This window comes from Ranitomeya variabilis, chromosome 2 (genome assembly GCF_051348905.1).
Source record: "Ranitomeya variabilis isolate aRanVar5 chromosome 2, aRanVar5.hap1, whole genome shotgun sequence".
Classification (NCBI taxonomy): domain Eukaryota; kingdom Metazoa; phylum Chordata; class Amphibia; order Anura; family Dendrobatidae; genus Ranitomeya; species Ranitomeya variabilis.
The window spans coordinates 485,916,745-485,927,888 of record NC_135233.1 but is presented as its reverse complement, the minus strand read 5'-3'; the positions used below and the strand labels follow the sequence as shown (position 1 = coordinate 485,927,888).

General features: G+C 42.6%; 1 protein-coding gene and 1 long non-coding RNA gene across 3 annotated transcripts; one reads left to right on the top strand and one right to left on the bottom strand.

Moving 5' to 3' along the window:
- Positions 1–2,660: 2,660 nt before the first annotated feature.
- Positions 2,661–3,492, bottom strand: LOC143806883 (uncharacterized). Its single transcript, XR_013221585.1, has 3 exons — positions 3,375–3,492; positions 2,927–2,955; positions 2,661–2,787 (listed from the first exon to the last, which is right to left on the bottom strand). It is a non-coding gene; the product is annotated as an uncharacterized LOC143806883 (long non-coding RNA).
- Positions 3,493–5,309: 1,817 nt separating this feature from the next.
- Positions 5,310–10,606, top strand: TSSC4 (tumor suppressing subtransferable candidate 4). 2 transcript variants are annotated; one of them, XM_077287863.1, is made up of 3 exons: positions 5,310–5,453; positions 7,317–7,389; positions 8,504–10,606. In XM_077287863.1, exon 3 carries the CDS (start codon positions 8,579–8,581, stop codon positions 9,470–9,472), a length of 894 nt encoding a protein of 297 aa, XP_077143978.1. In that variant the 5' UTR covers positions 5,310–5,453; positions 7,317–7,389; positions 8,504–8,578; the 3' UTR covers positions 9,473–10,606. The 2 variants fall into 2 exon arrangements, with proteins under 2 accessions (XP_077143978.1, XP_077143980.1); XM_077287865.1 differs by having other exon boundaries at positions 5,310–5,475.
- Positions 10,607–11,144: the final 538 nt, after the last annotated feature.

The following is an 11,144-nucleotide window of genomic DNA, read 5'->3' as shown; positions in this document are numbered from 1 at the left end:
GGAGGTTCACATATATTTCTCTGCTACATTTTGGGTAATGTAACCCTTGGCTGCCTTGTATCCTGTGGGATTTATTCCTGTGCAGATTGGATTCTCATGAGCTATTTTAGGGACCCTATGGGATTTTTTGTCTTCCCATGCATATGCACATGGGATTCCCCATGAGCCATTTCGTGGGCTCTATGGGTTTTACTGTTTTCCCATGTGTATGCATAGTGGATTTCTCATGAGCTATTCTTATGGACCTTATGGTATTTATCGTCTCACTGTTTATATGCGTATGGGAATCTCATGAGCCACTTTAGGGCCTTGTTGGACTTATCTCTGAGAATACACGTTCCTTATTTTTAGGACCACGGAGGTCATTTATCTGCTTTATTGAATCAGGGCCCTTCCTTTGCCTCATGAGCCGATAGGTTTACATTCAATATAGATTTTATATGTGATACTTTCTATTGGGGCTTATTAGATGTCCTGAGGGGTGGCTGTTCTCATGCATTTGGTTTTTAACTATGTTTTTATTGTTGTGTTGTGTTCATGTTCGTAAATAAACTATTTTGTGTTTCACTATGCATATAATGGTGTAGTGTGCATATGTTGCAGCAGTGCTTTCCTTCTTATTTTTCTGTTCATGCTGTTACTGCTGATATTGCACCCCCATTAGATTTACTATATACATAAATATATACATATAGTGGTGCGCCTAATTTGTCTATGTATACCACAAAGCAGGAGAAGGCGATAAGATAGCAAAGTGTTTTCAAGTTGCCCTTTCCTCAGTTCGAAATTTAATTAAGGAATGTAAGTAAACAGGAACAGTCAAAGTCACAATAAGGTCTTGAAGACCAAGCAAACTGTCAGTGAGAGCTACTCATAGGATTAGTAGAGAAGCAAATCTGAACCCCCACTTGACTGCAAAAGACGTTCAGAAAGATTTAGCAGACCCTGGAGTTTTGTTACATTGCCCTACACCTGCACAAATATGGCCTCCGTGAAATAGTTGTCAGAAGAAAACCTCTCCTGCGTCCTCACCATAAAATTCAGCATCAGAAGTATGCAAAAGAACATCTAAACAACCCTAATGCATTTTGGAAACATGCCCTGTTTACTGATAAGGTTAAAATAAAACTCTTTGGCCACAATGATCGAAGGTATGTGTGGAGAAAAAAGGGTACAGCACTTCAGGAAAAGAACATCTCACCATTAAGCATGGGGGATGGATCCAGGGGCGGACATATCATTGGTGTTGCACAAGGGCCCAAGAGGTAAGGGGGCCCATTTCCATCTCCAAAACAAGTGGAGTTGTGCATTTTGATGTGCTATTGGACTGCAAAGGGCCTATATACTACTTCTGAACAGGGGCTACTTTCTGCCTTGGTCCGCCAGTAGGTGGATCAATCATGCTTCGAGGTTGTGTTGCAGCCAATGGCACGGGGAACGTTTCACGGGTAGAGGGAAGAATGGATTCAGTACAATTTCAACCAATTATTGATGCAAATATAACTCCATTTATAAAAAAGCTGAAGTTGAAAAGAAGATGGCTTCTACAAATGTATAATGATCCTAATCACACATCAAAATCCATATATATATATATTTGCCTAAAATACAAAAATACAAAGGAAATGTGTAATCTTTAAAGGGAACCTGTCACCTGAATTTGGCGGGACCTTTTTTCGGTCCGATGGGCGGTGTTTTCGAGTGTTTTATTCACCCCTCCCTTTCCCGCTGGCTGCACGCTGGCCGCAATATTGGCTTGAAGTTGATTCGCTGTCCTCCGTAGAACACGCCTGCGCAAGGCAATCTTGCCTTGCGCATGTGCAGTATGCTTTGCCCAACTGCGGGCAAAGCCGAAAAGCATTAGTGCGCATGCGCCGGTGCACTATGTCCCGGAACACAGCGAAATACTTCCAGGACATAGTGCGCCGGCGCATGCGCACTAATGCTTTTCGGCTTTGCCCGCAGTTGGGCAAAGCCAGATTGCCTTGCGCAGGCGTGTTCTACGGAGGACAGCGAATCAACTTCAAGCCAATATTGCGGCCAGCATGCAGCAGCGGGAAATAAAGGGGTGAATAAAACACCCGAAAACACCGCCCATCGGACCGAAAAAAGGTCCCGCCAAATTCAGGTGACAGGTACCCTTTAACTTCAGTCCTTTTAGAGATCATTTCATCTTCAACTTGCCTAACTGTTCACAATAACAGTAATGTTGACCAGAGGTGCCACACTTTTTCATGCCACTGTCATTACTTGATGCTAGTATATACAGTACCTATGTATACAGTTTCTTCACTGCTGATATACTGTATACATTTGTGTACAGTATATTTATTTCTGGATGCTATTATATACTTAGGTGTACGGTTTTGTATATGCTTTATTAATTGCAGGATACAACAATAACTAAAAGCGCATCTAGTGCCAGAAACATGGCAGAGTATTTTTTTCCCCAATCCATCATGTGGATTTTAATCTGAAATGTAATAAAGTTTGAAGATTTTGCGTTCAATGTGGATGTTCCATTCCTCCCCTCCTTTTTTCTGTCGGTCAGTAGTATTGGAACGCCACCCACCAAGATAAAGACCGGTTTAATTTTCTATGTTCGGTTGGCTATCGTTTTTCCTTTCCTCTTCATTGCTGGATGCTGGTATACACTTATGCGACCGGTTTCTTTACTGCTGGTATACATTTGTGTGTACTGTTTATTCATTGCTGGATGCCTTTATTAGATGGGGGAGGATGCCATTTAAATTTTTGCTGCAGGCTGCAGAGAAGCTAGAATGTGTCCTGCTCATCCAGATTGATGGAAGAAAAGAAATTAAAAATTTGCCAAAAATTGTGACACAAGCAAATTTTTGTTTTTTACAATTTTTTTTTTAAATGATAAGAAAGTGGACAAGTTTGGTATCGTCGTAATCATACTGACCTGGAGAATTATGTTTCCAGGCCGTTTATCTGCAAAGTGAAAGGAAAAATGTAATTGAAAAGGTACAACTCATCCTGCAAAAAATCAAGGCCTGATACGACTATGTCAACATAAAAATACAAAAGTTATGACTCTTGCAACGAGGGAAGGAAAAAAACGGAAGAAAAAAACCTTCAGAGATTGCCACGGGAGAAAAACACTTTTTAGAGTTTTTAACCCCTTAAAGCGAAATCACATACATGCACATGATTGTGGGGGTGAGGAGCAGAGCTCCTGCCACGTGTAGTAGATGTAGGCTGTATTGCTTACAGCTGCAGTCTCGTTGTTAACCATTTAAAAGTTGGACAGTCTCTGGCAGCAGTGTGTAAATGGAATTGTTACTGGTGCTTCTGAGCACTGGCCCCCCATCAGATCCCCGCACCATGATTACGGGGAACCAATAAATTACCATGGCAGCCGGGGGTCCTGCCTTCTGGGTAGCCCTTACAAGCTCGGCTGCACTTCATAAGAGACCACGATTTCAGTATACAGTTTAGGCGATCAGATGATCGAAGGTTCTAGACCCCCTAAGCATAATAAAGAGAAAAATGGGGGGTGAGAGAAGTTTTTAAAAATATATAAAATAAATATAACAATTCTAATCACCTTCTTCCCTTGTTAAAAATAATAAAAAAAAACATATTTGGTATTGCCGCGTCCATAAAACTCAGGTCTTTCAAAATATGAAATTAATTAAAGAAAGAAAATCCAAATGGCAGAGTCTTTTTCGATTATCACACCTCTAAAGAGAAGAAATGAGACGCGATAAAAATGTTGTATATATATTGATATCAATAAAACCGTTAACTTGCCGCATAAAAAAAAGTCCATCCCACAGCTCATTGAACGGAAAAACAAAAATATTAAGGGTCCCAGAAATGGCAGAACAAAAAATATATATATATATATATATATATATATATATATATATATATATATATACATTTATTTATTTATTTTATTTTTACAAACGTCTTAATTTTCTTCACCACTTAAATATATATAAAAAAATTAAACTGAACAAGTTTGGTATTGCCGTTATCGTACTGACCCAGAGAATCATGTTTCCAGGTCATTTTTACCCCACGAAGAACATAATAAATGCATAACCCTAAAGATAATGATGGAATTGTGTGTTTTTATTAAAATTTCACCTCACTTGGAATTGTTTTCCCGTTTTTTAGTATATCGTATGGTAAATGAACTGTATCAATCAAAATGATTACTCGTCTCGCAAAAAAAAAACAACAGAAAAAAAAAACAGTCCTTCGTATGGCTATGTTGGTGGAAAAAAAAGTTATGGTTCTTGGAAAAAGGGGAGGAAAAAGTGAAAAAAAGTAAAATAGGCTGTGGAGGCGAGGGGACTAATTAGTTCTGTGCATCAACTGTGAACCTTAGACTTTGTTCACACATTGTGTTTTTTTGCTGCTTTTTTAATGCAAATTAAAAGTTGCTTTTTACAGTAATAAATTTCAGGAATCTCATGCACAAAATTACTTTTTTCCTTGACTGACTTGGAAAACTGCTGCTTTTTTTTCAATCTGCAGCACATCAATTCTTTCAGTGTTTTCACCATATAAGATAATGAAAAAGTAGAAAAACGTAGGGAAAAAAGCGCAACAACGCGTTCTTGCTGAATAAACGCGTATTGTAGGCAAACGACACATGGAATCTGCATGAAAAAAACGCAACAAAACCTGCTTTTTGTAAGCAGCTTCGTTTGCCAAAAGAGCAGGATTTGCCTGCAGAAAAAGCAGCAAAAACACAAGTTGTGACCATAGCCTTAGGCTTCTTTCACATTGCGTTTGTGGGTATCGTCCTGACATACGTCCAAAGCACAGCGCAAAGCGGGGTTCAGACATATGCGCCGATGGGCCCATGGACTGTAATGGTGACGCCAGAGCAAACATGCGCTCTGACATGCACCATTTTTGGGAGTGTACGCCTACAGGAAGTCACGTGGATACTTGTACGTTCTACACTTCAGAAAACGGTGCACGTCTGAGCTCTGCCGTCTCCATTACAGTCTATGTCCCCATTTTTAGGGGAGTATTTCGGATGTATACCCACAAACGCAATGTGATAGTACCAATAGTCTGTTGTACAGTACTCCATCACCTAAACGAAAAGTGAAATGTAGTCAATTTGTGTGAAAGAGAATTTTTTTTAATTATTATTATTATTATTGGGGGAACCATAAGTCAGACATAGTTTATTTTTTTTGCCTGAGGTAAAGTGAAACTGAGAAGCAGCGAGTCTGAACTACTACAGGGTATCATATTTACAATCATTCTCCCAGCAGGTGGCGCTCGCTGTAAAAGCAGAGCGGAGGTGACGCGTCACCGCACTGCACTGCGGGAAATGTAGTTTTCCTGTAGGTGTCCTGAACCCCGGGAATCGGTGACCTTTCACCCCGCGGCATGGAGGCTGAGCAAAGAGAAGCAATAATCGCTGAGCTGAGAGCGATCCTGAGGAGCACGGACAGTCTGTAAGGTTTCACCTTCACCTAAGTACGAGTAAATCCCGTGAAGCCGCCATTTCATTTCGGTGCAAATACAAGTCCCAGTCATGCACCCCCGCAGGGCATGCTGGGGATTGTAGTTCTGCGGTGTCTTCCTACTGCCTGATGTAAATACCCCCCAGAGCACGTAGTATAAGGTGGCACATGGCACAGAGGAGACAGTGGGTGCTATCTGTCGCCATGTAGGGCCTGTGGCACCACAACTCCCAGCATACCAGAAGGGGGTAGTAGTTGTACAGTAGTGCACAGTTATCCCGGGCCCAGCACATAGCAGGGCCTCATTTTGCACAATTTCCCATTTTTGCACCCTTCCTTTTTCCTCACCGTCTTCCGTTTGCCATAATATTTTTATTTTTCCGTGTGCCGACTTGTATTTTGCAGGACGACTTACACTTATGAGTGACACCATTTACTTTACCATAAATTCCATGTGTGGTAAAAAAGTAAGCGTCCGTTCACATGTTGCATTTTTGCTGCAGTTTTTTTTTCCCCATGGAGGAAAAAAAAATGCATCTTTTTCCATGGCCTGCAAAGTGAGTGAGATTTCTGAACTCTTCTGCCCTCGCTGCTTATTTTTTCCGTGCAGATTTGAACCATCAGAGCGTTTTCTTTTTCATTTCTGCATCGCGTCGACTCTTTCAACATTTTTCAGCCATTCAAATGAATGGAGAAAAAAACTGCGGTGAAAATTGAAGGTGTTTTACTGAGCAGTTTTCCTGTCCTGCTGCGAATACTCCAGATGGGCACAGAGCCTTTATCTTCCAGTGTTCTGGGGGTTTCGTTCACTTTGTGGTAACTGTTCGGTTTTTGTTATAACAAATGGGGATTTTTTTAAATTAAAAAAAAAAAAATTAAATCCTATAAAATAACTTTGTTTCCGCATCCTGCGAGCCATTAGTTTTATTCTTCTGCAGATAGTTGTTGACTATTTTTGTATGGAGGTAGCTGTAGTTTTTATTGGTACCATCTTTTATTGGTTTTTTTGGAGGGGTGAGACAATGTGACCAAAACCAGAGATTCTGCATTTTTTTTTTTTCTTTCATGTTTTAGTCGCTCACGTTATAGGATATAATCTTTACCTATTCGCCCAAAGGCTACTTTCATGCATTGGTCCCGTCAATTAGCCATATGTATCCTTAGGCCGTCTCTCAGCAGCGGACGTAGGGCTGCCCCTGCCGGCTGTTATTCCCCAGTGCATGTACACTTGGCGAGCATGCATGTGTCCTGAATACGGAGAGTGGGCTGAGCTGCTGCTGACTCCTCCAGTGGCCACCGATGGGTGAAGAAGGCTCAACCTGTTGAATTTTGTTGTCAGCCCCAGTCTCGCCCAAAAATCATCAGAAAGGGACATATGTAATAAGACCACCCTTCGTAATACACTATAAGGCTGCCGTCACACTAGCAGTATTTGGTCAGTATTTTATATCAGTATTTGTAAGCCAAAACCAGGAGTGGAACAAATAGAGGAAAAGTATAATAGAAACATATGCACCACTTCTGCATTTATCACCCACTCCTGGTTTTGGCTTACAAATACTGATGTAAAATACTAACCAAATACTGCTAGTGTGACGGCAGCCTAAGGGCTCCTGTAGAGGTCTGTGCAGATTGGCCCAAGCACGGACTAGCCGCGGGTTTCCCAACCGGAGCGTGATGGCTTCATATAATCCTATGAGGCTGTAACGCTCAGATTAGGAGACTGTCTGTGCTGGGACCAATCTGCACAGACCTCTACAGGAGCCCTAAGTGCTTTAGACAGACCCCTTGATTTTGTGCACCTCTCCTTGACTCAAGCTTACCTTCATACTTTATTCTTTTCTTTTGCTGTAGAGTCAAGTCTCTCCGACAACTGGTGGAATTCACAGACCCTGAAAAAGGAGAGCTGGCAAACGCTCATAACCAGGTAAGCATGTCATATGTGAATTGAGGCCCCTTCCATTCACATTAGATAATGGCTCATCCTACCATTTGGGATCCATCAAACTCTTCCGCAGCGGATTTTTCCGCGCAGGAATGCTGCAGTTACGCACAGTGATGTACAGTACAATGTAAATCAATAGGGGAAAAAAAAAAGCTGTGCTAATGGTGCAGAAAAATCAGCACTGAATCCGCTGCGGATTGAAAAGAAGTGCATGTCATTTCTTTTGTGTGGAACTTCAGCATTTCTGCACCCTTCCAGTATAGAAATCCGCATTGGTAAAAACCGCAGAAAATCCGCACAAAGTCCGCATTAATTTTGCATCCAAATCCGCACCTGCGGTTTCTGCCGGGAGATGCGGATTTTGTGCGGAAAATTCTGCACCCCAATCTGCAACGTGTGCACATAGCCCTAATGTCTTTTGGGACCTTGTGACTGTCCCCCAGTAGATTGTCGTAGGACAACACTGGGACTTTTCTTCATGTCACTAAGGATGAGTGAAAGTGCTGGGATAAGGTGTTATCTGAGCATCCTCGTGTGCTAATCAAGTGACTTTGGCGTGCTCAAATAATGCGTCCCCACATGCCTGCATGTCTTTCGGATGTTCGACAGCCTCAACACATGCAGGGAATGCCTAACAAACAGGAAACAGGCGATCCCTGCACGTGTGGAGGCTGTCGATCAGACGCGCAATCCCTGCATGTGTTGCGGCTGTCGATCACACGCAATCCCCGCATGTGTTGTGGATGTTGAACAGCTGCGAGACATTCAGCCCCAGGGACTCGAACATATTATTCGAACGGACAGAAGACACTCTGTTTGCACCCGAGCATGCTCAGATAACACCTTATCCAATCACATTCACTCATCAGTAATATTTAACAAAATGATAAATTTTTATGCAAAATTGATTATGAAGTTTTAGGCTTTTACTTCCAGAAAATATATATGGGTATGGCAGAATAATGTTTGTTTGTATTTTTTAATTGAGGTTTTATTGGCGTCTAAATTGCACGGTCATCAAAAGTGTTACAGCATTTGTCAGATTAAAGAATTATCATTCTTAAGACATTTAACATAATTATATATTTGCTTCTAGGCATCCGAATCTTTATCTGTGTGGAAGAGACTGTTTTCTGCTGCCGGACCACCACTGCCCCCTACTTCTTGAGTTATGTCAGAGTCAGAAGAAAAAGACAGTCCCCCAAAACCTTTCAGTGCTTTTGCCTATGAATCCCAAAATGATCCTGACACGCTCTCGCTTAGTGATTCTGATCCTGCCTTGTCAGATGAGGCAGATGTGACGTCTCTAAGTCCTGGAGAAGAAGAAGAGGATGATGATGAAGAAGATGCTAGACAGGAAGGAGAACTAAAACCTTCAGTGCTTCCATTTACCCTGAAGGGAACCAATGCAGGTTTCTCCCAGCGCAGCCATGGTATCTTTGGAGGTCTACTCGACTTACAGAAGACTTCACCTTTTGGCCAGCAAAATAGAAAACGCGAGGTGGCAGATAAGTCACTGGATGACATCAAAGGGGGGAAATCGGTGCAAGATAGTACTGGTGTTGAAGAAGAAACTAACAAGCCAACCAGCAAGAAAACGACCAGTGCAAAACCCTTAGTTCCTAGTGGACGACTTCCAGATTATTTAGCACATCCAGAACGCTGGACTAAATACAGCTTGGAGAATGTCCCAGACACCAGTGATCGCACAAATCGCAATACAGCTCTAACCTTCCTGACGGAGCTAAAGCAGCAAAAGGAATCTAAAGCGGGCCCCAAAGAAACGAGCAAACGCTCCTACAACCAAGACTCCTCCAGTTCCGGAGAAGGCAGAATTCTCTTTTCAAAGCCCACCAAAAAGGTGCAGCAGAGCAGTGAAAAAAGTGTCTCGCTCTCAGGATCTCTGGACATGTCTGAGGCTTTGATTGAGGAAGGTCAGGATGAGACTGCGGGGCCAGAGGATCAAGCAGAGGGCGATACCTTGGGGTTCCACGGAGCTAAAAAACGGGTCCGAAAAAATATCAGGCCTAAAGCTGTTCATGAAGACGAAGCAGACGCTTCTTAAAGAGGTTGAAGATGATGGGTTGGACTGGTCAGGTTCAAAGAGAGAGCCTCATCAAAGATCAATCTCCTGTAGTCATGTAATGATGACGTTAGAAACATTGTGCATGTTGCTGTAGTTCCAACTCGACACCATCAGCTCATCAAACCTCATTTCCAGAACGAGATAAGGGGATGCTGAACCTGGCTTATAAATGTCTCCTGCTGTGGACATCATTTGTCTCACACCCCCAGATCTGAAAACCTCCTGATGCAATCACATCAATACATGTGAACAAAACCAGCAGCTCTTTATATAAGCCTTCCTTGTCTAAGAGGGGGCTTTTTAGATTAGGTGTGTTCCTTTTTCAATGTTTTTAACTGCAGTGTGTGCTTCATGCCCTATGTAATGACGTTTGTGTGTTTACATCGTACACATCCATGGAAGAAGAACGTATGTGAAGATTTCTGCTCCTGGGGCTTTGATTGCTTTGTAAAAGATTCAAACGGATTCACGTAGAACCCTTTTACATCCATCATAGGATCAGTCTGCACAGTCTCCTTAACGAAGAACTATTGAGGGGCCCCCTTTATGGTGACGGGATGTGACACCTTCTTTGTTTCTCTTTTCAAGGCCGTTCCACATCTTGTTTGCTAACAATGCAGTTCTTCTGTCACAAGGAGTCCTGCACAAGCTCTCCCGACCAAGTAGTAAACATCGAACCTTTCTCTTTCCCGGGGGGGCCTCATAGCCACATGATTTCCCTCTATGGTACATATACCAGTGGCCACAGCTGCTGTGTATCCCAACCCCTAGGTAAGGAAGAGGCTGCAATGATCTAGCACACTCGTAATGTGTACGTGTATCCCCTTCCAGGACGTCTTTCTGAACAATCCCAGAATTGGTGTAATCCCTCACTAGCTGCCTGCCCAGGAAAACCCCAATATGCCCAAATAAAATTTATTTCCTGGACCATACTAGTAAATTTAGGAATGACAAGGCACCCCCTTTAATATAAATAGGATTGGTGTACTTGGTAAAGACATTTGTGAAAATCTGTATATGTGAAGAGTTAGAACTTGCATTGAGGCTCTTCTTCTTTGTCATTTTTGTTAAGTGTTTTGTGAAAACTGCTATTAAAGGACAACCTTGACAAAGTCTTCAAGCCATTATTGAGTACGTAAGGGAATGCAGCCTTCACATTAATCCAGCAGTAAAAAGCGTTTCATACGGATGATCCTATTTTGTGCCTCTTACTGTTGTAAGAGGTCCTTGTTTTCCACGTAAGGACCCTTGACGCGGGTTGCCAGCTAATACAGTCATATGAAAAAGTTTGGGCACCCCTATTAATCTTAAGCTTAATGTTTTATAAAAATAGTTTTGTTTTTTTTGCAACAGCTATTTCTCAGTCGCCCATGACAGCACTACCAGAGAGAGGGAATCCGCCCTTCAGGGACAGGAAACCTACAGGATAAAAAGGGCGGTACCTCTCTCCTGCGTCAGTTTTGTTTCCTGTCCCTGACAAGGGAACCCTCAAGGATCGGTACCTGAGATCCGGAGCCGACCAGTGGGGGTATGACGGCGGGGAGGCCCCTGTCACCGCTGGTTTGGTGTCCGACGCCGCCGCTTCTGGGTCCGATGGGGCTGCAGAGCGAGCGGAGGGGAGCGCGGCTGCCTCCCCGGATTGGGGTAGGGG